Genomic DNA, 24,930 nt, shown 5'->3' with positions numbered 1-24,930 from the left:
ACTGCTTGTTTTTTTTTCATGACATGCAAGTTTTTCGACATTTGTAAGTCGAGCGAGGGTGACATGAGGTGTACCTATAGAGGGGAGACAGAAGAATGCATAGGCGCCGTTTGCTCAAACACGCCAGCGAAGCGAGGGTCGCCGGTGGAAGTGAACGCCAGGACTGTCAACGGAAATCGACTGCCGATTCGTGATTTTGATTCACGACTGCCGGCAATCTCTTTCGCATTCCTCTTTGGCTGTCCGCTTTGGTGCGGATGCAGATGTTGGAGTTGGTTCGCAGAAGCGATGCATGACGTCACGCTTCGGTCATCTGACCGCGTGCGCGGTAGCTGCTGTCTGAGTGGTGTTGGGCGGTTTTGGACGTGCGGAGCGTAGCGGATGCGGGGAATTCTTGGCTTCTAGGACACAGAGGATCACGGATAGGTTGACAGTCACGAGTGTGACACCCACACGCGTCTCGAAGCAAACAGCATGAGCGCTCGTTTTCATTGTGAACCAGGTCGGCATTTCTCTTAGCGTTTCCAATCGGGCGCTGCCTAGAAAGAGGACAATGAACCTAGCTTTCTGCAAGACGCACTTTGCCTTGCAGTACTTTGCTTTCTCTTCTCGAGCTTGTAGTTCACATTTTACACTCACGACTAGCTCAACGCCCCGACATTGACGAGTATCGCCGAGCTCAACGGCCTAGTACGGTGCGCTCCAGTCACGAGTGCAACACAGTTCGCCGGTCAGCTCTTTCTGCTGCTGCGTGTTTGAATTGGTCGATTTTAACTGGTGGAAACGACTTTAAGTGACAGCACACACGACAGACGCCCGACGATGCTGTGGGTCTCAAGGTCTTGCTGTCAAGCCAACCGCCCGTGTCGGCAGGCGTGCGACCCAAAAATCAGGGTCTCAGTCTAGTTGCGAGTTGAGAAAAGCTGAGCTCGCCCCGCTTGCTACGACGGTGAGACCCGCAATGACTAACATCGCCGGTCTCTCTCCGCTCGGTTTCGAGCCCCTTGAATGCGCCTTGGCCGTAGTCGTGATTTGTGCGCATGTCGAGCTGTCAAAGTTGCATTATGAGACCAATATATAGCGCATCCACGATGCTTGCTTCAGTGAATCCCGAACGATCACCTCTGGGGTGACACCAAGAAGACGTACCGTCCGTCTCGGCCTCGAAATGCGCGTGCCACAGTCATGGGCCTCGGCGCTGCTTGTCGTGGTAGCAACGCTGGCTCGAGTGAATGGTCGAGTTTGCCTTTCCACCTCGACTTTGTCTAACGGATACTTGATCGCAAAGATGGGCGAGACCACCGAGATCCTCACGTCTAGCTATGACGCACCAGTCGTCCACCACACGGCTGCGAGCTTCGCTTCAGACTTGATGCACCTGGTGCGCTCGTCACGTGTAGTTGTTCGAAACGTCACGTCGGCCTCGATCAAGATGCTCGCGTCGCAAAAGAGGGAAAGGACAATCATCTTTGGTAGTATAAATGGATCCGGGTTCATGCGTGAACTCGTGGCGATGGATCGGGGCGTGGCGAAGGAGGTGCAGAAGGTGCAAGGCAAGTGGGAGTCATGGGTTTCGGTCGAGCTCAGTGCGGGATCGGGAGTGGTGGTGATGGGCTCGGACAAGAGGGGTGCTGCGTATGCGCTTTACACGTTGAGCGAGGAGCTGGGTGTGAGTCCTTGGAAGTGGTTCGCCGATGTAAAACCTACTATGTCTCATTCGGCTGTATACTACTCGCCTTCGGCTCGTCCATCTTCCGGCGGCGATGCTTTTGGTTCCACTGCATGCTCTCACGGTCCACCACTCGTCAAGTACCGCGGTATCTTTCTCAACGATGAAGCACCCGCACTCACCAACTGGGCACGAACGCACTTCAAAGGACCGTTTCCACCGAAAAGCGCACCTCAATCTTTCAACGACGCACTGTACATGCATGTGTTCGAGTTGCTGCTACGCCTTAAAGCCAATCTGATCTGGCCTGCCATGTGGTCGGATTCGTTCGCAGTGGCCGGGCTGCGCGACCTCCCCAATCGCGGAATCAACGGCACCGGTGCAGCAGGACCGAATCAGAAGCTCGCCGATCGGATGGGGATCGTGTTCGGTACTTCGCATCAAGAGCCCATGGCTCGTAACACGCCTGAATGGAACACCTGGTATCAAGGTCCATGGGACTACGCTACCAATACCGAGAACATCACCACGTATTGGAAGTACGGTGTGCAGCGTGCACAAGGCCTCGATACCATGTTCACCATGAGCATGCGTGGAAATGGTGACAAAGCACTCGCTGGAGCCAACATGGAGCTGCTCCAGCATATCATGGCCAAGCAAAAGAGTCTATTGCCACACGACGATCGCTCGAATTCGAGCAAGGTGACAGTACCCATGATCATGTGTCTGTACACCGAAGTGCAGGGCTACTACGACCAAGGCCTGCAGGTGCCCGAAGACATTACATTACTCTGGACCGATGACAACTACGGCTTCATACGCCGTATTCCAACCGAGCAAGAAAAGACAAGATCCGGTGGTGCGGGCCTTTACTATCACGCCGACTATGTTGGTCCACCTCGTTCGTACAAATGGATCAATACGGTCAACCTGATCAACGCCTGGGAACAGCTCAACGTCGCATTCCTCAACGGCCAGACGCACATGTTTATGCTCAACGTCGGCGACTTGAAGCCGGTCGAAGTTCCGATCCATTTCACCCTGAGCATGGCGTATGATAACAGCCACCTCGGTCATGCTAGCAACGTCTCCACTTGGCTCGACAACTGGGCGATCGACACCTTCGGCAAGGGCGATGGGGATCAGCACCTAAAGATCGCACAGGTAGTGAGTGGATATTCGTGGCTCAACTCTCGCATCAAGCCTGAGTTGGTCAATGCAACAACGTGGAGCAGCGTGCATTACGGCGAGGCGGAAAGCGTGCTTTCTGAATGGGAGCGTCTTGTGTCGATTGTACAGGACGATCTGATTCCGTATTTTCGAGGCACACGCAACTGGGATGCATTTTACCAGTTAGTAGCGTACCCAACGCTGGCATCGGCCAACTTGAACCGCATGTACGTCGCTGTTGGACGCAACATGCTCGCGGGGACGCAGGCCAAGAACTCGGCCAACAGCTGGGCTCGAACCGCACGTGAGCTGTTCCACCACGACGCCGAGCTCACCGCTGCGTACCACGCATTGGCTGACGGCAAGTGGCAGCATATGATGGCACAGCCGCACATGGGCAGTCAATACTGGCAGCAACCCATGCGCAACACGGTGCCTCCCCTGAGCGAGGTACAGGTAGCTCATTCCGATTGGCCCGATACGGCTATGGGAAGCAACATTCGCGTGAGTGTGGACGCAAGCATGGGTGCATGGCCCGGTGACAATCAGTACAACTGTGCAGATGGGTACAACTGCCCCGACCCCAGCTTGGAAGCGTTGGCAAGGTACGACGGTAACCAAAAGAGGAGCATCTGGGTGAGCACAGCCGACTCGAACGCGTTCTCGTTCAGCGCGACTACCAACGTTTCTTGGTTGCACCTTGACGCTCGTCTTGCTTGGTCCAGCCCTCGAGCCGCTACCGGAAGCACGAATCGCACGCAAACATGGACTGTTTCACCGGCTACAAACAAGTGGTTTGAAAAGCGCCAAAATGACACCATCCTCGGTATCGATTTCGACGGAGGCGGAGGCGGAGGCGGCAACTTTGACGACGAAGTCGAGGTGTTGGTAGACGTCGACTGGTCTCACTTTGACCTGATCAGCTGTATTGGTACCTCGAGTGCGGCTAGGATGCAGTCGGGCTTAGTGTACATCAACACGACCAGTGCGGCTGCTGGACGCTATGTCGGCATGTCAGCGCCTACCAACGTCACGGTGACGCTGAGTGTCGACCCATGTACGCTCTCGGCGTCTCGGTTGATCTCGAAAGGCACCTTTGTCAGCTCCACCGATGGAGCTGTGTCGATGCTTGCCAAGCACGCCACCATCGAGCCGGCACGCAACGCTTCCACTCGTGCCTACCTCGAACTTCTGCCCGGCTACGGACTGCTCGGATCGGCAGTCACCGTGCTCCCACCCACTGCCGACTCCATCCCTGTCGCAGACGGACCGTCGCTCGCATTCGACTTTTTCGACGTCGCCGACTCCTCGTCCAGTGATACTTGGGCTTGGTACAATGTGACGCTCTGGCTGAGCCCGATTCTCAACTACAGAGCTAAACGGCCGCTTCGGTACCTACTCGAACTGGACAACGATCCAGCTTCGCGTATTCTCGTGACGCCGGTGCCGGACAACATCACGCCTGGCACCAATTCGGCGGATTGGGCAAACGTCATCAGCGCCAATATCCGGAAAGTGACAACACTGCTGCAGAGCAATCGCACCACAGCGGTAGCAGGAAAGCACATGCTAAGGTGGTGGCCTCTGGAGCCAGGGTTGGTGCTGGAAAAGGTCGTGGTGGAGCCCAAAGCAGGCAGAACGCCGTTGACCAGTTTGGGTATGCCCGAGAGCGGCAGAGTAGCGATGGTGTAAGGTTCAACTCTGACACGGACATGTGCACGGCATATGGTTCCATGCAATGCAGTGCGTAAGACAATCACAAGACGCTTTGCTCATAGTTTCCGAATCTATGTATTGGTATTTGAGTACGCAGGCGGACAGGTACACGGTAGCAAGGTGTGGAGTGCGCTGATCAATGCGAGGACCACGCAGGATCGTCGGTCTTGAATTTGTTCAAAAACGTCGCCATGGTATATCCATCAGCGGCATTGTACTGCGTCGAGTACAGCAAGGTATGACCGCTACCCTGGACCATAAAGTTCCTGGCATTTGTTGTGTTTTGAGTCTGTTGTGCAAACAGGCGGACGAGCTCTTTGGCAAAGTCGTCGCTCGAGACGCCCTGGTTTCTGGGAATCGTGTTATCGATGGACCAGCTCAAGCTTGCGAATCTGGCGCGTGTGTTTGCCTGCGCTAAGCCGACAATGTACGAGTCAAAGTTACTGTCGTTGCAATTCGGACAGCGCGATTTGTCCGGAGTTTGAATCTTCTGGCTTGGATGGATGGTGATCGGTAGAGGAGTCTCGCCGCTGTCTGCCAGCAGGTCGATTCGCACACCGAACGCATCTTGCGCATTCTGGTACTGCAAGATGCTTCCAAACGCACCAGCACTGCTGCCGCTGATCCAGACACGCGTCACGCCAGGCAGCACCTGCTTCAACTTGGCCATATCCAACTTGACGTTCTTGGATCCGGTATGGTGCGTGTTGACTCCATTGTACTGCACCACGTTGTTTCCGGCGTGAAAGTCGCCTGTGCAGTACGGGATCCACGCGTAATTCGCCGTTTTCCAGGGATTGTACTCGTTATTGCGAGCGAATGGGAACCACCTGTTCAGCGTCGAGGGTTGATTCTTGGTCCAAAACGTCGAGTTGGAGAAGCCGGAATCCATGTAGTACGCGCGCTTGTCGACGTAGCACGTCTTGTAGTCGTAGCACGACCCACCTTCTTGAAGCCCGATGATCAGGTCCGTGGATCCAGCGTGAAGGTTGATCGCCATCCCGGTAGACGAGCCGTCCGCACACGTGGTTCCGGGGACATCCACAAATTGCCACTGGTTGTAAACCGCAGAAGGTGTCGGGGCTGCCGAGGTGGAGGACCTTGCACTGGTCGAGGAAGCCAAAGTATTCAAAGTAGTCTTTGAGGTTGCGCTAGCGGTGGCAGAAGCAGACGAAGCTCTCGAAGTAGTCGTCGTCTGAGTCGCCGCCCTGGAAGTGGTACTGCTGACGCGTTTGACCTGCCCTGCATTCCGCGTAAACGTATAGCTCGCCTGAACCTCTCCGGATCCCCAGAAAGGTCCGGTAGTATACTTGGCCTTGCTCTCTGGTGCAGTGGCGCTATACACAGCGCAAATCACATTGCCCTCGGAATAATTCTTAAATCGGATCACGCTCGCCATGGTACAGCTCACGGTTTTTTCGCAGACGGAAATGCAATCATTGACGTTCTGCTGCGTGGTTCTGGCTGAATCCTTAGAGATGGTGGTATGCGCAAGGTACGTGTTGTCGCCCTTGGCATCCAGAGCCATACGACGACCACCGACGACCCAGCTGTAGGTGTAGCCCGAGGGCGCGACCAAGCCGTCTACGTATCGCGGAGTGAGGTGTTGAGGTTCCGTGCCATCGAGCGGTGCGGTGTAGACGCTGGTTGCCAATACCGCGGCTGCAGCCGCAGCGCACACAGCTACCGAGGTTGGCTTCATTGTCAGGAAGGTGGGATTTTCTGCGGGAAATGCGAACAGAGAGGATATCATCCAAACAACACGACGCATGTTATATGGACTGCTCGATCAGCTAGCTGCTACGAGCGCCGTGTTGAGAGTGCCAATAGACGACTAGGCATGATCACAGAGTGGCTTGGCAAGCTGGCTTGCAAGAGCAACACAATCGTGAAACAGGAATCGTCAATCTTGTTGTCTGAGTAAAAAAATTTGGCATGTTGGCTTGGTCTCGGCGTTGGAGCTTTTCCTCTCGGCGTTGTCGTTTTCTGCTAACAAGCTTTCTCATCGTTGCACGTTGATCCAGGCCGACGAGCGAACCAGCGCCGAACGAGCAGCAGGTCTTCTGCAATCAATCGAGCGTACGTTGCAAGTAACTCTAAGAGGTAACCTCGCTCATCGTCGCTCACGTGTTGGAAGTTAATCCAGACCGAACGAACGGCCAACGAGCACAAGATCTTCTGCAATGGATCGAGCGTAGAGGAAGAGGGGGAGCGGGAGGGGGAGGGGGAGCTTGATCTTTCACATCATCGCTCACGTCGGGGGAAGGTAGCTCGGACCAGCGAGTCAACGAGCACGAGGTCTTCTGCAATCGATCGAGCATAGAGGCCCAAGTGGGACGGAGAGATATACGCAGACGCGACAAGTGCGCCAATGTATAGAGCCATCAACCACGCTTACGCTGTCGGTGCATGAATTCGATCGGTCTAGACACAAGCTCTACACGTCTGCATGGTTCGAGAACAGAGCGCCACGGCCAGCAAGATAGTGACGAGTGGAGCGTATGGTAAGCTCAAGTTCTTGATTGCTGCTTGTCAACATGGATTCGTGAGCCGTGATTGCATGGTGAGTGGCATCATCGGTGTTGTCTCAGTCACGAGTGCAACAGCGCAACAGTGCAACAGTGTGAGTGACGAGTGAGACTCACGACTCGCGTGTGTTTTTTTGTGTCTGTGCCTGGACACCTACTCGTCACTGTACGTGATGCAGACAGTTTACGTAGTACCGTTTGGTTTTCGTCTTGCTTGCGCAACGGCGCCCCATCAGCGATTCACGATCGACACTAACCGAAGCTAACTTTGTTTGACATGTGGACAGAATTATGCGTCAACTCGGCATCCACGATTTATTTATTTCATGTACTGTTACGACGCATCCAAACGCGACGCTTATCAAATCGAAATTCGCAACAACGAGAAAGCAAAGTGCCAAGCTACAACCACGCAAACCACAGTGAATCGGGTAGATCGCACAACAGAAACAGATTATCTAATCATAAATCGTCACGGGTTCGAAGTCCGAAGTCACGGGGTCGTGAGTCGTGAGTCGTGAGTCGTGAGTCGTGAGTCACGAAAAGAAAACAATTCGGGATCCATGTTGAATCGCCCTTATCTTGTTGCTATCTTTATCCACCACGCACTCGTGACTACCGACGATCAGTTGAAGAATCACGAATACAGTCCAAATCCGATTCGTGATTCACGATTGGTTGTCTAGACACCCTTTTGGTATAGCGGTCAAGCTTCAAGTCGATCCTCTCACGTCTGACTCGGGACTCGTGACTGGCTTTTACCCATCGAATATAGTAAGGACTAATTCACGATTCACGATTACAGACAGAGCGGCACTCACGACTTATCAGTCTGCAGCGGCTGCGGCGTCGAGGGCGAGGGCGAGTCAACAGCTGCCGTCTTGTGGATTGATGGAGGTTTCGAGCATTCAAGTGCCGCACCGCCGGCAGTGACTCGAGGCGGCTTCGATCTTGGATCTCTGTATCCTTGCTTCGCCGTCGAGCGCTCTCCTCCAGTAGAGTAACGACGACAAGGCTTCCCGCTTGGTCATATGCAATCACGAATGGATGAAAATACATACAACACCACGCCTCTTCAGACAGAAAGGTGCGATCTTAGCAGCGCAGCACTAGGTCAAGTAAGGTGTGAGGCAGCTAAAGCGTGAATGCATGAGCCAAGGCCAAAACCGCCCTAAAAACAACCCTAACATCCAACAGTCCTTTCACTGCCATCCGTGATCCGGCAAAGCTGCCGCTCAAGTGCAGCGGCTCACCAAGTTCCGTAGCGATGACCCCGGAAGAGCATATCATGTCGTCAAACTGCTGATTCATGCCGATCAATCAATCGACTTGGATATAGCACAGCGTATCACAATCCCATCCAATCATCATCGTACGTTGTTGCCCCACAAACTTGATCTTGTTCGATCGATCGCTCCAACCCTTTTTACCATCTTTGCACTGAACATGATTCAATCGTGAATGTTTACGAGCCAATGAGCCTCGATACAAATCAAGCTGCCGCTAACAAACGCCTGCTAGTGCACACGCGACCAGAACGCATGCTATTCTCAGGGGGTGGGGGGGCAAGTTGGCGAGACAACTAACTTAACTTGACTCAACTCTCTTGCAGCTCGCTTGGCGAGCTGCGTGATTCACGATTGTTAGTCTCACTCACCTTTCTAGCCGATTCGTGATTTGCATCTTTGGTTACTCATTCAAACATCAAACAAGCAGCCGTGAGCGTGCAGACAAGCTAGCGTGTAGCGGCGAGCTACACTCACAACTAGCAAGTGTCAAATCAAATCACGAATCCCCCTCCCCCCTCGCTTAAGCACCATCTTGTCGTTAATACTGCCGCCTACCCAACACCCTTTCCCCCATAAGCGAGATGGTTATGGAAGACCCTGCTCCGTTTTCGCTTTCATCCGCGAGAGCTTCTCTGATCGAACAACGCTCTGCAATCGCGCAAATCAACAGTCGTGAGCATTGGCTGCTCACCAAAATTGCGAATGCTATCGCCATGCTGGGGCTCATCCCAAGACGGTATTTTAGGCTTGGGCGCTTTCGGGTGATTCTCTTCCGCGTTACCTCTTGGCCATCTTGTATCACCTCATCGGCTGTCACTGTGACATCGACTGCTACAATACGCGCAAATGCATCCGTTGCTGCACGGAAGCAGACCAATTGTCGTAACCGACGGACGAAGCAAGCAATTGCCGCTTTTGCCGTAATACGGCGGAAGTTGCAGCGGTCTGTGCAGCACCTCAGAGATGCCGCCTTCTAGCCATGCTCAACCCAATAGCCGCAGCCGCATATATAGCTAGCCACAACCCTGAACGCAAACAAAATGAGCTGTCCCAACCATCGACCTTTTCGCCTCGCTCCCCCTCCTGGGTTCTTGTCCACCTCGTGTCGGTTAGGTGAGACTCGCCTTGCATACACCTACATCATACTTGTCGACCTGCCGTTCTGATTGACTACTACCACCACTATGAAGCTGGTCACCATCAAGGCGCTCGTTGCCTTCACCTCACTCGCTGTGATGGCCGATGCGGCAGCAGTGCGTCGTTCCCCGAAACTAGTGATCAAAGAATCGGTCAACGTGCCTGCTGATTGGGTACGAAGATCCGATGCTGCTGATGACGAGCCAGTGGCTCTTCGCTTCGCTCTCAAGCAACGCGACATTTCTTCGCTCGAAAAGAGGCTTCGTCAGACGTCTGACCCGGAACATGAACTGTACGGTCGCCACCTTTCCGCTCAAGAGGTTGCCTCTTACCTTGAGCCTCACAAGCGAGCCGTGGACGAGGTCGAACTGTGGCTGCGCGAGGCAGGCATCCACATTGACGAACACCTTGCTGCTCGTTCGCTGTCCAAAGATACCTTTACCGTGCACGTCCCCGCTCGCCAGGCGAGAAAACTGCTCAACGCCGACCTGGGCTTGTACGAGCACAAGCGTAGCGGTACCCTTGCTCTACGTTCACCCGAATACAGTGTCCCCGAACACATTTCAGAGCACCTTGACTACGTTGGTCCCTTGACGCTGTTCACCGAACCTCGTGGAAACAGCAACGACATTGCTGGCAGCAAGATCATCGTCGAGAAGCTCGACGACAACGAGATTACCGATGCCAACGCCAAGGTCGCTGACGGTCAGCCCGCCGAGTGCAACCCTGCCAAAGTCACCTCTCTGTGCCTGCGAACGTTCTACAAGACGGTCAACTACGTGCCTAAAGCGGCGAGCAAGTTTCACCTGGGTATCTCTGGTTTCTTGAACGAGTTTGCTAGCTTTGCCGATTTCTCAGGCTACCTCTCGCAGCAACGTCCCGATGCTGCACAGGCAGGATACAACTTTACCGTGCAGAGCATCGCGGGGGGACTCAACACGCAGAGCGACCCGGGATCCGAAGCCAACTTGGACGTGCAAACGGTGGGTGGCATCAGTTTCCCCATCCCGTTCACCTACTACACCACTGCTGGATCGCCGCCCTTCATCCCGGATAAGAATACAGTCAACAACACCAACGAGCCATACGAGTTGCAGATGAACTACCTCCTCTCGCTGCCGGACGACAAGCTTCCCAAGGTGCTTTCGACCTCGTACGGCGACGATGAACAGGCGGTTCCCAAGGCGTATGCGCTGAGGGTGTGCAACTATATTATGGCTTTGGGAGCGCGCGGTGTGACTACCGTGTATTCTTCGGGTGACAGTGGTGTTGGTCCTGACGGATTGTGCATTTCCAATGGAGCTTACTCGCGCAAGGGGAAAGCGACGTTCTTGCCCGCCTTCCCTGCCAGCTGCCCATTTGCTACCACTGTGGGAGCTACGCAGAACTTTGCACCAGAGATCGCGGTGGATGGCGACTTGCCTGGCTTCTACTCGGGCGGTGGATTCAGCAACCTCTTCCCGACGGCTTGGTACCAGGCTGACGCCGTGTTGCCGTACGTCAAGTCGCTGGGTAACAAGTACCAGGGGCTGTACAACCGTTGGGGTCGTGCGTACCCGGACGTAGCTGCTCAGGGTTCGAGATACGTGATCCGCATCGGGGGCGCCAACTACCTCATCTACGGTACCTCGGCTTCGGCGCCTACATTCAGCTCGGTGATTGGCCTGCTGAACGACGACAGGATCAGCAAAGGCAAGCCTTCGCTTGGCTTTATCAACCCATTGATCTACAAGCGCTGGATCGGCACACGCGCGTTGAACGATATCACACAAGGTAGCAGTGTGGGTTGCAACACCACTGGTTTCCCTGCGGCCAGTGGTTGGGATGCGGTTACCGGTGCAGGTACTCCGAACTTTTTGGAGTTGCAAAAGCGGTTGCCTTAAGCGTCAATAGCCTAGTCTGGATCAACGAAAGGAATGCCAACGCAATCATATGGTCAGATACGTGGCTGAAGCTGTGTGTGTTCTCAGTGTGTCCGGCTGATAGAGTGGGTAGAGTGCGAAAGTGAACTGTATATACAGTGAGCCTAACCGTAACAATATACCATAATGAGATCTGTTCTTCATGCAATTGATACCTTGGCAAAGCCGAGAAGCAGGGCTTTCTAGCGGGGTAGGGCAAGCATAGGTTGGATTCGTGATTCGTGATTGCGATAGCATGGCGTGAGGCGATGGTTTGTGGCGACACGCACGCTATGCAATTTTCGAAGACACCATATGCAGCCGAGACCAAATCGTGAATGTTGGTGCGATCGCGCCCGACGCGGCGTGCTCGGGATTCAAAAGCATCCGGGTTGCGATCAATGCATTGCCAAAAGCACAGCAGCCAGAATGCGACAGGGCACCACACACGACGTTGCTTGGTCGATCATCATTGGCACATGCACACGTACCGAGTCGTGAATACTCGCACGCTGCTCATCAAGATGATGGATATGCACAACCAAGTGTATACACGCATGCGCGTGCGAGCGTCGGAGAACCAAGCGCCGCAACAGTCGCGGCTCAAGATGCACCTTGGTCATGTTACAACGCGATCAGACGGTAGTCTCGCTGTGGTGTGTGGTTCAACAGTGTATATTGGCCGACCTGACACGGAAACGTACTGAGTTGTGTGTGTTTTTGGTTTTAGCCGTGCTTCCAGTAGCAGATGTCACCGTCCTGCACCTTGTACTCCCTGCCGATCTGCTTGTACTTGCCAGCCGCCTTGACGGCGGCTTCGGTTCCGTGCTCCTTGATGTCGTCGATGCTGAAGACCTCACCGCAGACGAATTTTTTCTGGAAGTCGGTGTGGATGATGCCTGCAGCCTCGGGCGCCTTGAGGCCCTTTCTGAAGGTCCAAGCGCGCACCTCGTCGGGGCCTGCTGTGAAGTAGCGTACGAGGTCGAGACCGTCGTAACCTGCCTTGGTGATCTTGCCTAGCGCACCAGTAATGTTGTCTCCAAGCGTGGCGAGTTCGGCGGCCTCCGCCTCGGGCGAGCCCAGCGCCAGCAGTCGCTCTTCAAGTGCCACCGAAAACGGAATCAGCAAATCCCCCGGATTGTTCTCGTCAATCCACGCCTTGATCTTGGCAAGCCACTTGTTCTTCTTGCGCACATAGTCGCGTTCCGACAAGTTGACAAGGTAGATCACCGGCTTCGCCGTCAGCAGTTGCAGGTTGTTGATCACTTCCACCTGTCGAGAGCGTGCGCCAAAACACATTGCAGATCAATCAACGTCAGTATACATGTTCCAAGACTTAGACTGCCTAACCTGCAAATGCTTGCGCCGCCTGCTGCTGCAAGCGGATCAGTTGGATACTATTTATCTCATTCTGGCTTGATGGGCCATCGACGAGCTGGGTTATTAGAATAGTCGAGTGTCTCAAGATGCGCACTCTTTATCATCATTTGGAAAATGTGCAGCAGCAGCGATAAAAGCGGCGCGCAAGTGTGTTGGGTAAAAATACGTACCTCGTTATTAGTCCAGTCGCCCTTTCGGATATCCTTGTTGTCCTCCTGAACATGTTTGAGCAACTTTTCGATGATGCCCACCTCTTCTTTTCTCTTCTTGTCCTCCAGACTGACATTACCGGCACTGCGGGCGTTCTTCTTGGAGTTGTCGAGCGCCTTCTCGATCCAATCGATATCCTTCAACCTCAACTCGGTCGAGATGATCTCCATGTCACGGATCGGGTTGACATCTCCTTCGACATGAATCACCTCGGCATCGTCAAACGCCCTGACTACCTGGAAGATACCGTCGACGCTCCTGACGTTGCTCAAGAAAGCGTTACCCAAACCGGCACCTGTTGAGGCACCAGCGGTGAGACCGGCGATATCGATGCAAGTCAAAAAGGCAGGAACCTCGGACTTGGGCTTGTAGTGATTCGCCAACCAGGTGAATCTGTCATCGGGAACGGGCACGCGCGCCTCTTCAGGTTCGATGGTAGCGTAGGGGAAGTTGGCCGATTTGCCCAAGTCACATTTCGCAATGACGTTGAACAGAGACGACTTTCCGACATTGGGCAGACCGACGATACCCATCTTGAGGTTATTCGACGGACGACCCAGACGGATCTTTTCCACCACGGCTTGCTTCTTAGGCGGCATCTTGTTGAGCCTATATGATTTTGCAGTGCGGTTGACCGAGCAAGAAAATGTCCGTGCAGCGACACGAGTGGAAACCCAAACTTGTGCAACACCAGATTGCGTTTGCGAGGGAAAGGATGCAAAGACGCTCCGAGTATTGTTGATGGTAATGCGCGTGTTATTGATCGTGGCAGCGAGAGTGGCAGCAGAAGTGGCCAGACGCAGATGAGCCATGTAGAGGGGGGTATGTGCAAATTGCTTCCAGAAAGCAAGTTGATGGTGTGGAAGAGGCACGAGGACAAGGCCATGTCCCTTCAAGGTTTTTTTTTTTCGCTTTCTTCCTGTCTGAGCTTCTCTTCTCTGTGCTTCTCGTCTCCTTACTTGTCAGTGAAATGTCCCGTGCGACTCTTCTTTCGTCCGAGTCGCCTCGCCTTTGCCAAAAACAAAAATAGAAGTATCAACCGTGAATTCAGCAAATGTGAGATCGCCGTTTGCTCGATGCTGGTCGCGTTTAGGATTGAGTCACGAGTTTACGGTTCGTGGTTGTTGGTTGGCACCAAGCGTGAAGATCGGCACAGATCTGGCTGTGCTTCGTGCGTGTGCGCATTCGTGATTCGTGATTCACGATTCTTGTTTCTGATTTCATCTGCTGTGCAATTTTGAATTCAAAAAGATCAAAAGGGGCCAACCCTGCCTTAGCAGCACGTCGGTCTTATTCTGCAAAATCGAATTCGCTTTTGGCTCGGCCTGGACTGGCCTGGCTTGGCTTGGCTTAATTTGGGATTATAATAAATCCAATTGACAATTGTACTATAAAGTATTCCAAGTTCGCTGGCTGGCTGGCTGGCTGGCGAGCTGTCACGAAAGCAAACACCACTCCAGCTCCACTCACGACTGTGCAGTTGGCTGAGCAGGCGCAGTGTCGATGGGGTTCCGCGTTTCACAACTCACAGTCACTATTCACGACTCACAACTCGATCAACAGTCGTGAATCGTGAATCACAAATCACGTCCACCATCATCTCAACTTTCCTCTCTCACACGCGCTGTGCCTATCCTACTCGCCTCTTTACATGCACGCAACAATGCGCTCGACAAGTTTCATCCTCGCGCTCGCTGCGCTTGTTCTCTCGTTGGTCGCACTTGCATCCGCAAACCAGCTTGCTCCAGCCGCACCTTCACCCGCTCCTCTCGAAAAGCGTCAGGCTGCCGCGGGGGGTGGCGCCGGTGTCATGACCACCTATACTGGCGTTCAGATCATCTCCGGATACAATCCACCTCCATCCCAAGTGCTTCCTGCGCCTTCGGTCTCGCGTGGTACCATTTTGACCACCATCCCTGGTTACGGCAACAACTCCAACTCGAACAACGCGCTCAACGCTGGTGGTTCCTCCAGTGGTGCCCTGTCCTTGCTCTCTGCTACACATTTTGTCTCGGGCGCCGCCGCCTCCGCCACCTTTATGTGCGTTGCGCTTGTAGCTGCTGCCGCTGTTCTCCTTTAACTTGCTTTGACACGGGATTCAACACCAGCTTGGCCACATTTACCGTCACCGTGGCCGACCTTCACCTCGCATTCGATACCGTTGAGCATCATATACTCGCACAGAGCATTGCACCATAGCATCGCTGTGCCCAAAACCCCAGTCGAACCTTCTACCGCTGAAATCAGTTCGCCGCATCTAATCAGTCGAATCGCATATCTATCTTGATACGCGCCGTTCGACCATGGACTATCTTGCTTGTTTCTCCCTCGCCCCTGTACATTTTCACCCACCCTGTCCTTTGTCCTCGCTCGTCTGCTATCTTTTATCTCGCAATGCATCCATCTGCTCAGCTTGCAACTCTTTACAAAGTGTTTGCTTTTGGCAAGTCAATGCGTGCGGACCAGCGCATAACGTAGATTTCGACTCTAAAAGAGATATGCAGACAGAAAATGCGAAAGAAAAGGAAAGCGGCAAGCAACGAACTGAGGCTCGATGCTGAAATGAGAACTGACGAGGCCAAAGATTGGAATCTTGTTTCAATGGCGCCGGCTACGTTGGTGGTGATGAGATCGGTCGGAGGAGGATTTGGAGACACGTTTCTTGAGACCCAGATTTGAGAGGCCACCAAGACCACCGAGCCCGCTGGATGCCCCACCGGCACCCGCAGCATCACTTGCACTTGCGCCGCTATTGCTGCTGCTACTACTACTGCCACCAGTAGACGACCGATATGCCTGCACCAAGAACGACACGGCTGTACCGACTTCTCCGGCGTACGACAAGTGCGACATGACGTTCATGCCGTTCTCGCAGACTGGGTCGCCAAGGTTACAAAACAGCTTCCAATTACGAGTCGTCGGTACCGCCTGCATCTTGTACGGGTCGCCGAACGTTACTGCGCCCACCACATTGTTCGCTTGCTTGATCAAGTGCACCACCATGGCTCCCTTGGAGTAGCCACCGAGCACAAACTTGGTCGAAGCGCAGCGCGATGAGACGCTGGCCATGTAACCCGATGCGGTCTGAGCCCCTTGTGATGGAGACATAAAGTAATCCATGTCGGACGAGTAGACCGTGTCGTAGCACTGAGTACCGGGAATCTGTTGCTGTAGACCCGTACAGAGGGGTCGACCCACGATTCCGAACGTCCCTTGGATCTCGGTTGTGCCACGAGCAAAGATGAGATACAATGGAGGACAGCCTCCACGTGAACCCCCTCCTGCCTCGATGCTGCCACCAGCGCTGCTGTCTCCAACTCCACCTGCACTGGGCAGCATCCCACTGAGGCCGCCAACTCCTCCACCGCTTCCTCCTGCACTTGGCATAATGCTACTAAGGCCACCTAGTCCCCCGCTGCTTCCTCCTGCACCTGGCATAAAGCTACTAAGGCCACCCAGGCCTCCGCTGCTTCCTCCTGCGCCTGGCATGAAGCTACTAAGGCCACCCAGTTCTCCACCGCCGAGCATACTGCCCAATCTGCCCATCGTCAATGGTAAAGGGGCTCGCTTTCCATGAACTCTTCCCCGACGACTCGAGGAATCAGTTGACGCGGACGTAGGAGACGACGATGAGGATGCGCCTTCTTCTCTGAGACAAAACAGAGTGAGTCAGCAAGATCTCTGCGTCAGTTGCGCCATTTTTCACCGCTGGAAGTATGGAAGTTGGACGACTTTCCGGAGGACTTACCTGCGACTTTGAAACTACCAGCATGATGTCTCTCATCCTTGGGCATGATCACAGCTTCCAGCAACCTGTCCATCTGTTCATGGCTAGCATCAGGTGGATCGGCTGCGTTTCTCTGGTCGACGCCACCAGTGACTCGAGCCAATTGCGCATCAGAAGCAGACGTTCGTCGAAGCATGCGTTGTTGAGCAGGTGCACTTTCTGCTGGGGCGGAAGACTCGGCTGGCGAATTTTGTGTACTTCCGTCAGTAGGAGCACCATTAGCATCTGTACCGCTAGCGCCGCTTGCTCCAATACCGCGAATCGTTCCAAAACCACCCGCTCCTATCTTCGGCAAGGGTTCAGCTCGTCTTCGAACTTTTGCAAAGGATCCGTCGTTTTTGTTATGGTGATTTAGCTCATCGGTTGCGACTGCACGCGAAGCATGGATCTGAGCCCAGAGCACGATCCACACGAGGACTGACGTCCAGACCGACTTGAGCGCGCGCATCGCACCGAGAGAGACGGGGTAGCTGTCCTATGCGGTATAAGCAGTGGCTTGAGAGATTCGAGCTACGTGTATACAGGAGAAACAAGAGCATCAAGCTGGCTGTTCAAAGGATCCATAGTCTTGACAGTCATCTGCGCGCTATTTATTTCCCAGTGCTTGGCGTCTAGCTGAATACCTTGTTTCCCTTCATAGCCACCGACCAGCCCCACGACATCAGCCGCGACAGAGTGCACAGTCTCGGCACATACCGCTCCATGCCTAGTTGCAGGTTTCATACCGAGAGCCAAGAGACCGGTGAGATCAAGCCTCGCGTCGGCGTCGCTCCACCGTCGTCTGCGTAGCGTGGCTGGAAAGCGTACCTCGCATACAGGCTGTGACTGGGACGTGTCATCGGAATGACGAGAGTCGAGCGCGCACGACCCGGTACATACAGCCACAGTACTGTGACAAGAGCCATGCAGCAGTCAAGCGCGATGCTCAGTCTCAGTGTCTACATATGTCGCTCTTGCACTGCAGCACGCATGACGGACACAAATTTGCTCGCGGTCGAACCGCTCCCCGGGCCAAACCCCCCACACTACCACTACCACCTAATTTCTCTCTTCCATCATCGCTTCCTCGTGCGTCGGCGCCCACTACAACACAGTTAAACTGCCCTTCATGCAAGTGTTCAAGTGGCTACGCGAAGACACCCAGTGGCGGTTGCACCGATACGCGGCCGGCCACAAATGATCTTGGCGGGAACAATGTCTAGTATATCTTTGCAAATCAATTTACAGTATAGAACTTCAATGTCAGCCCAGCCGGACATCAACCTGCTTCGTTAGCGTAGTTGGATTATCGCATCCGTCTAATACACGGTGCCTCAGTTAGAACTGAGTATTACACAACGGAAGGTCACTGGTTCGAGCCCAGTACGGAGCACTTTTTTTTGTTGGAGGCATCTTTTTGTGAGGACTCACAGCTGATTCAAATTTTGTTTAAATCGCGATTTCTACGCACATCGACATGGAAAAGCAAAGATCTTAAATGAACGTGACGTTCATGGTTGCGTTTGGAGCAGTGAGCCTTTCGAAGCAACTGGCTACGATTTTCGGAAACATCGAAAACGACCACCTCATAAGCGGACGGGAAGCGTTCCATGAGATGAGCACCAACGAAGCCAACATGGACCACGAGGACAGTACCGTAGGTGGTGGGGGAACTTTGCGCCTCATAGCCTCATCAGCTGCAGAAGTCGATGGGAAGAAAGTGGCACAGCTCGGCGAACGAGCGCGAGAGGGGGACAGGCTGTCTTGCGAAGCAGTGAGCGAGGAGCATCGCTGCATAGCGGTAAAGTTCAAGTTGTTGAGCTCGTCGGTCTGCATTTCGTCCTCATTCTCGGACGTTTCGGCAGAGTCGGAGGAGGTGGTGGATGATTTCGTGGATGAAAGGGTGCGGAAGTTTGCGTGGAGAACAGGGGCGAGAAGGCGCGCCACGTAGATGTTCCTTAGCAGAAGCCTCGACGAACACTTTGTCCGATCCAAGCGTGGGCAGTAAAGCGCGCTGGGCGGACGATGACATGTCTTTCAAAGGTAAGCAAGAGAATACCTAAGAAGGTAGAGGGCATTTGGTAGAGTGTGTTGACAGAAACAAAGAGATGCAATAAGAACTTCTTCCCCTGATACACATTCAATGCATCAATGCTGGAACGTACGACGAGAAGCTAGGCTTGCGTACAGCGCAATGACTCTTTCGCGTTCATAGACAACAGCTATCCCACTCAAGAGTCACACAGGACTCCCTGCACTTGAACAGCTTGCAGTGCGCTTGCCCAGCCGGACTGTACGGATCACGGCATGCACTCGCCACATACAGCGACATCGTTCGCTTCATTGAACCAAGGGCGGTGTGTCAGGCCATCCAAGTGACTGAGACAGTCTGGTACCGTGAGAAAAGCGTTCGACTTGGCAAACAGTCAGACCAGGCCCAGCTTGGGTACTGCGCGCTGAAGGAGGAAGGAAACAGCTATTAAGACTCAGCTCTGCATCGTTCGGCAAAGCTAGATGCTTCCGGTTGGAGCCGAACAGCAGATATGGAGCGATTGTCCATAAAGAGGCGGCTCGGTTGAAAAGCGTTGCCTGGAAGCTTACGAGTCTGTGATTCCCGTAGAAAGTGCTTCCAGAATGTGGCGAAGGATCGCTCAAGGCATGTCTCTTCTAGGAGGTAATTCGTTTTTCTCTTGCTTCCGCAAACAGAAAGGACGAATTCTCCCTGCGATGTTCACGCTGGTGGACAGTACACAGTAGGTTTTGTAATCGCGGAGGGTATACTTCGGCGTCAGCAAGCGTGTTCAGTTTTTGTGCCAAATCACGCCACGGGGTGATTTGGTTCTTTCGGGCCGGTAGAATCAATTACAGGGCGCCACACAAGAAGCGCTTACCCAGTCGTCGCATAGCGATTCCACACACGTGCAACTGAAGAGTCGCCTGTATGCCTGAAGCGATCAGCATGCTTTGGACTGGCTCCATTCTCGGCCAGGCATCGGCGGGATATCGAAAACACGTTCAAAACGGCAACTTGATCGACCGTCAAGTCCAATACCAGGGAACGGACCGTCGACTGTGCTTGGTCCATTATTTCTCGTTCCAAACCCGTCCGTACAATGCTCGAGACACGAGCAGCTTGCTTCACCATCCCACCACAGTCGCTTTCGCACTATCTATCGCAACGTCGACGCTGGGGCGCCAACGCCTACATCAACGCGTTTGTCACCTTCACCCAGCAGAACCAGCACGTCGTCACTCGAATCTGGATGTCGCTCCAACTCACTCGCTCGACATTGGTGTTTTTTCGTATGTACAGCTTTGCTCACTTTATTTGTAATGAGGTGACCAAGTTCGGCAAGCTCGGCGTCGTACCGTTGTGAACCGGCTTTGCAGCTTTGCTTTGACACCGACAGTGTATGCAAACGCTCTGCTTGGATTTGCAGACTCTAGGTGGGGAAAATCGCATCCTGGTGCCAATGCTGCCATTCAACAACAGCAGAATGTGGACGAACCAGCAGACGCTATGGAAAAAGGTGAATCGAGACCTTGCACTCGTCAAAGGATCAGACAGAGATATGTTGGGCCTCCACATAATTCAGCAAAAGAAAACTGTAACACTATGCATGGACGATCAAACTCAAGACACACGTATAGCATGAGAAAAGAGTGTGAACTATTGATCCTGAGAAGCTAGCTGAACAAAGAGAGAGTCTGTAAGAGCGAGGAAAACAAGGACCTACGCGGCATAGGGGTATGGAAAAGCATTAGATGATACCGTCGAGGGGGCCGAGAATGTTCTCGACCGTCTCAGGAATAATGTCCCAAAGCCACTGTGGGTTCTTACCGCCCTGGGTGGCGGGGCCAATGTGGTTGATGCTGTCGAGGAAACCGGTCACAGCGGCACCGATATCCTGTCGAGGCTCCAAGTCACGCTTTAAGACGCCAATGCTGTGCAGGCGATCCTCGAGCTGGTGAAGCAGCTTCTTCTTCTTGTAGCCCAGCACGTTACGAACCCAGTAGAGCCACTTGATGATCTCCTTCTTAGCACCACCAATCTCCTTGAAGATTGCCTCGATGTCATCGGGCAGTTTTCCGTCGCCCAAGTCGGGAAGACCACTGAGACCGTGCTTCTCGAGCAGCGACTCGAGCTCCTCCAGAAGGTGCTTCTTCTTGTAGCCGATTACGTTGCGGATCCAGTAGAGGTACTTGACGACCAATTGCTTGTCCTTGCCGAGTTTGGCCAGGATCGCTTGGATCTCGGCGGAGAGCGCGGCAGGGTCAATGGTGCGGGCCCCGAGGGCCGAGTCGAAACGCTTGTCAAAGGAAACGCTGTCGATGGTCTGTTCGGTGACAGCGCTGGATGCGGCGCGGGACTCGAGGGCTGAGGCCTGGTCAGCAATAGGAGCAGCGAAGCTGCCGGCAACAGCGACTGCAGCTGCGATGGCAAGGTACCCGGTGAGCTTCATCTTGTAGTTATGAGAGAATTCAAAGTGGTTGATGGGATGGAGAGAGTTGAGCAACCGGGATCCAAGATGTGCTTCTTATATACCTTTCGCACCTTGCTCCTGAATGCGTTTGAGATCATAAGCAAGCTCCTCTGATAACGCAGCACCGAACGTCTCAGTGGAATATACTATTTTGTGCGATATAGCAGCTTCCTCTGAGGGCTCCAAGACGCCATTATAGTACACTATGATGCCTCGAGCCGAGCGTGTTGGGAACTTCTATCTCGCTCACGGCGATCGGCGTCGGTTTGAACGTGGTACCATGAACTGACAACGTCGTCTCAGGAAGCCCTTAGACTGATGTGAAGGCATAGAAGAACCAAATGGGCCCACTCATGACTCAATACCATCTACTAACCGAAGGCTCTGACCTGGACCCTAACGAGAGCCAGGCGCGGCAAGGATGCTTGACTGCACCGCGACTTCTCAAGTGCATCATGCTCGGCGATCAAACCGCGTATGTGAGACACCAAACAAGACTCTCCGCCTCTGGCGCAAGCTGACCAATGCAGTATTTGGCGCGGCAATCACAATGACACCGCCGTATGTCGATTCAAGACAGCCGGCGGGCGCCATCGGAACGCCTGCTCGCATCATTCACGATTAACTTAGTGCAATTTAAATTATTTACTTGTGACGCTTGCTCGGAATTTCTGATGATTCTACCAGGCAAATTAGCAGCAACAGCTCCCGTCTCAGACGTGTTGGGAATATGTGAGGAAACCTGTCAAACAGAGCAAGTTTGAACAAGCGAGATACGCGAGCTAGCGCCTGCGAACGCCAATAAATCTCGCTTAATCACAATCCAAATCGTGAATCGTGAATCGTGAATGTTCCGGAGGATTTCACGTTTGGATAGACACTATGCAATCTAAACGTCGTTCGAAAACTCGTAGTCTCGAATCGTTGGCGTGCGAGAACTCGTTGATTCGGGATTGCATCAGTGCGCTTAGGTCATTGATGGCGATGGAATCGACTATCTAATCGTGCAAATCGGTGGCTGAAAGGCGTAAGAACGCCGGAAAGCTGACTCAGACTGCAGATAACCATGAGGGTTCACTAACTCCACACTATCGCCCTGCACTAGCTACTATCACCCAGACCGCTATACGCAAGACCAGCTTGTGAAAACGTCACACTCGTGTCACACAATGAACCGTGTATCCAGATGAAACAGTAGAGGTTGTGAGCGAGAAAGAGCGTACAGGGATTGGGAAAGAAAGGAAGTGGGTATCAGACAATGTTTGGCTGCAACAGCACTTTAGAGGTTCTGGAGCTCAAATTGTTGTGAGTTCTATCGTGAAAAAGAGGAGCCCGATGCCGACGTCAGAATCAGAGAGTTGTTCCCTTGACAGCAGATGCAAGGTGGGAATTTTAAAGGCCGAGTGACTTGAGGCAGCCGTTGACAGCGTCGAGAACGTCACCTTCGTAGCGCTTGCGCACGCCGAATTCCTTCTCAGCGGCGGCGAGCTCGTCAAGCACATCCCCCTCATATCGCTTGCGAAATCCGAGGCTGGTCAGGCAGCCATTGATCTCATCAAGTACATCACCCTCGTAGCGCTTCTTCAGGCCAAGGTCCTTGAGGGCAGCATTCGTCTCGTCAATGATGTCGCCATCGTAGCGCTTCTTCAGGCCAAGGTCCTTGAGGGCAGCATTCGTCTCGTCAATGATGTCGCCATCGTAGCGCTTCTTCAGGCCAAGGTCCTTGAGGGCAGCATTCGTCTCGTCAATGATGTCGCCATCGTAGCGCTTCTTCAGGCCAAGGTCCTTGAGGGCAGCATTGGTCTCGTCAATGATGTCGCCATCGTAGCGCTTCTTCAGGCCAAGGTCCTTGAGGGCAGCATTGGTCTTGTCAATGATGTCGCCATCGTAGCGCTTCTTCAGGCCAAGGTCCTTGAGGGCAGCATTGGTCTCGTCAATGATGTCGCCATCGTAGCGCTTCTTCAGGCCAAGGTCCTTGAGGGCAGCATTCGTCTCGTCAATGATGTCGCCATCGTAGCGCTTCTTCAGGCCAAGGTCCTTGAGGGCAGCATTGGTCTCGTCAATGATGTCGCCATCGTAGCGAGTGGCGAGCTTGGAAGAGGCAGGGGTGGGAGCGGCAAAGGTGCACGAGGCAACAAGCGCAGCGGTGGCGACAATGGTGAAGGAGAGCTTCATATTTGTGATCGGATAGGTTAGAAGAAAGCGGATGGGAGAAGCAAGGTGGGGTTCAAGGGTGTAGAGGTGAAGAGATGCTGCTGCGAGAGGGAAAGCGAGAGGGTGGAGAAGTAGTGGCAGGAATGCGAAGAGAGGGACGTTGTTCTGATGATGATTCAGATGGTATCTTGTCGCTAGATGGTGGATCCTTTATAACTTCTTCGCGTCGTGCGACCAAATCCTATCGGTCTGAACAACGCACAGCAGCATCGAGGAACAGGTTACGATCGCCCCCAAACGAAGGCAAGTTCACGGAAGAAGAGCTCCAAGTACACGACAAGATCTTCGCTGTATGTGGTGATCCTCCCGACAGCTTCGAGCATCGTTGTTGTTGTCGTCGTCACTGCAGCAACCGTCACAGCAAACACGAACAGCTTCAATGGATAAGCAAGACATGCAGTTCAGATCGAGATCGGTACAGGTCCGCAGAGCTACAGAGCTTCTTGGAACAGATTTCTTGGTCAGTGAGCAGGTAATGAGCCTATTGTAGGGTGTAGCTCTTGCTCGCTAATGCATCTCCCTGTGACACACATCTTAATGCGTCTGCATCGGTTAACCACGTTAACACTTATCGACATGCTACTACGTAAGCACTTGCGATGACCTCTGGGGGGATCGTGGTGCATGCGAAGATGCACAAGGGAAATATAAGCGCTTGCATGCGAGAGACACGAGACCTATTGGCAGGGTGCCAAGAAAACCTCCCCCCAACGAGCGTTTAGTTCGCTCAGTTCGTTCACTTCGTTCAGTTCGGGTCACAACAGCAGCAAGCGAGTCAGAGATGGTTGGGCAAAGGTGAATGCAAGAGCAAGGCGGAATACGTGTGAAACAGTCACGATTGGCGCTTATGCGACGCAACAGGTAGGTGCTAGCTGCAAAGAAAGCATGGTTCTAGTCGGCCTGGTACTGGCGATTGCTGGCCACTAGAACGTAGAAGGAAGGAATCAAATGAGGACTAGAAGAACCATAGCCTCGGTTGGACGTGTGCGCCTACAGAGATCTTTCCGGAAGAAAGAGATAAGAATCAGATACTCGGTCCGGAATGGAAGTTGCGGCGCCATGTCATGGTCTTTGAGGCTACCTAGTCTATGGTTTCGCCGAGAATCACTCATACACACACATGCATTCAACGATATGATCGTATTGGTCAGTGATATGCCAGGGTACCAGGTCGGTGATTCTCTTCCTGTCTGTGACGCACCGGCTTTTGGTGCTAGTCTTGAGGAAGAGCATGAGCGAAATATTCACGATTCTTCTGGGGCGATGTCATGCGCGAGCTTCGAGCTGCAAATCTTTGAGTCGCCGGTACCCAGCTGTCTGGCGGCTGCTACGCTTGTACTGCGACTGTTGGTTCTGTCAATCGACCGCGGTTCATGCATCTCACAACCTCGCTGCTGCTGTTTGCTGCTGATTCGATCGAAAGAGATTCATCCTTCCTTTCTATCATGCGCACGTCGCCTGATATA

At 53.4% G+C, this 24,930-nt stretch overlaps 10 protein-coding genes and 1 non-coding gene across 11 annotated transcripts; 5 read left to right on the top strand and 6 right to left on the bottom strand.

Annotated features, from left to right (window-relative positions):
- Positions 1-1,168: 1,168 nt before the first annotated feature.
- On the top strand, positions 1,169-4,531 carry UMAG_06120 (uncharacterized protein; the record flags this gene model as incomplete). The annotated part of the gene is made up of 1 exon (XM_011394164.1): positions 1,169-4,531. The coding sequence occupies one exon, from the start codon at positions 1,169-1,171 to the stop codon at positions 4,529-4,531; it is 3,363 nt and encodes a 1,120-aa protein (XP_011392466.1).
- A 160-nt stretch (positions 4,532-4,691) lies between these two features.
- UMAG_06119 (uncharacterized protein) lies at positions 4,692-6,257 on the bottom strand (the record flags this gene model as incomplete). Its single annotated transcript, XM_011394163.1, has 1 exon — positions 4,692-6,257. One exon carries the CDS (start codon positions 6,255-6,257, stop codon positions 4,692-4,694), a length of 1,566 nt encoding a protein of 521 aa, XP_011392465.1.
- A 3,299-nt stretch (positions 6,258-9,556) lies between these two features.
- Positions 9,557-11,392, top strand: UMAG_06118 (uncharacterized protein; the record flags this gene model as incomplete). Its single annotated transcript, XM_011394162.1, has 1 exon — positions 9,557-11,392. The coding sequence occupies one exon, from the start codon at positions 9,557-9,559 to the stop codon at positions 11,390-11,392; it is 1,836 nt and encodes a 611-aa protein (XP_011392464.1).
- Positions 11,393-12,136: 744 nt separating this feature from the next.
- Positions 12,137-13,599, bottom strand: UMAG_06117 (Obg-like ATPase; the record flags this gene model as incomplete). The annotated part of the gene is made up of 2 exons (XM_011394161.1): positions 12,137-12,682; positions 12,961-13,599. The coding sequence occupies 2 exons, from the start codon at positions 13,597-13,599 to the stop codon at positions 12,137-12,139; spliced, it is 1,185 nt and encodes a 394-aa protein (XP_011392463.1).
- A 1,064-nt stretch (positions 13,600-14,663) lies between these two features.
- On the top strand, positions 14,664-15,080 carry UMAG_06116 (uncharacterized protein; the record flags this gene model as incomplete). The annotated part of the gene is made up of 1 exon (XM_011394160.1): positions 14,664-15,080. One exon carries the CDS (start codon positions 14,664-14,666, stop codon positions 15,078-15,080), a length of 417 nt encoding a protein of 138 aa, XP_011392462.1.
- A 518-nt stretch (positions 15,081-15,598) lies between these two features.
- On the bottom strand, positions 15,599-17,235 carry UMAG_11211 (uncharacterized protein; the record flags this gene model as incomplete). Its single annotated transcript, XM_011394189.1, has 2 exons — positions 15,599-16,647; positions 16,749-17,235. 2 exons carry the CDS (start codon positions 17,233-17,235, stop codon positions 15,599-15,601), a joined length of 1,536 nt encoding a protein of 511 aa, XP_011392491.1.
- Positions 17,236-18,052: 817 nt separating this feature from the next.
- On the top strand, positions 18,053-18,159 carry UMAG_16105. Its single transcript has 2 exons — positions 18,053-18,091; positions 18,124-18,159. It is a non-coding gene; the product is annotated as a tRNA-Ile (tRNA).
- Positions 18,160-18,260: 101 nt separating this feature from the next.
- UMAG_12323 (uncharacterized protein) lies at positions 18,261-18,602 on the bottom strand (the record flags this gene model as incomplete). The annotated part of the gene is made up of 1 exon (XM_011394222.1): positions 18,261-18,602. One exon carries the CDS (start codon positions 18,600-18,602, stop codon positions 18,261-18,263), a length of 342 nt encoding a protein of 113 aa, XP_011392524.1.
- Positions 18,603-19,725: 1,123 nt separating this feature from the next.
- Positions 19,726-20,143, top strand: UMAG_12322 (uncharacterized protein; the record flags this gene model as incomplete). The annotated part of the gene is made up of 2 exons (XM_011394221.1): positions 19,726-19,845; positions 19,922-20,143. 2 exons carry the CDS (start codon positions 19,726-19,728, stop codon positions 20,141-20,143), a joined length of 342 nt encoding a protein of 113 aa, XP_011392523.1.
- Positions 20,144-20,527: 384 nt separating this feature from the next.
- Positions 20,528-21,229, bottom strand: UMAG_06113 (uncharacterized protein; the record flags this gene model as incomplete). Its single annotated transcript, XM_011394159.1, has 1 exon — positions 20,528-21,229. One exon carries the CDS (start codon positions 21,227-21,229, stop codon positions 20,528-20,530), a length of 702 nt encoding a protein of 233 aa, XP_011392461.1.
- A 1,413-nt stretch (positions 21,230-22,642) lies between these two features.
- UMAG_06112 (uncharacterized protein) lies at positions 22,643-23,425 on the bottom strand (the record flags this gene model as incomplete). Its single annotated transcript, XM_011394158.1, has 1 exon — positions 22,643-23,425. One exon carries the CDS (start codon positions 23,423-23,425, stop codon positions 22,643-22,645), a length of 783 nt encoding a protein of 260 aa, XP_011392460.1.
- Positions 23,426-24,930: the final 1,505 nt, after the last annotated feature.

This window comes from Mycosarcoma maydis, chromosome 21, assembly GCF_000328475.2.
Source record: "Mycosarcoma maydis chromosome 21, whole genome shotgun sequence".
Lineage (NCBI taxonomy): Eukaryota > Fungi > Basidiomycota > Ustilaginomycetes > Ustilaginales > Mycosarcoma > Mycosarcoma maydis.
Note: the sequence above shows the minus strand (reverse complement) of the source record. Positions and strands in the feature narration are given on the sequence as shown.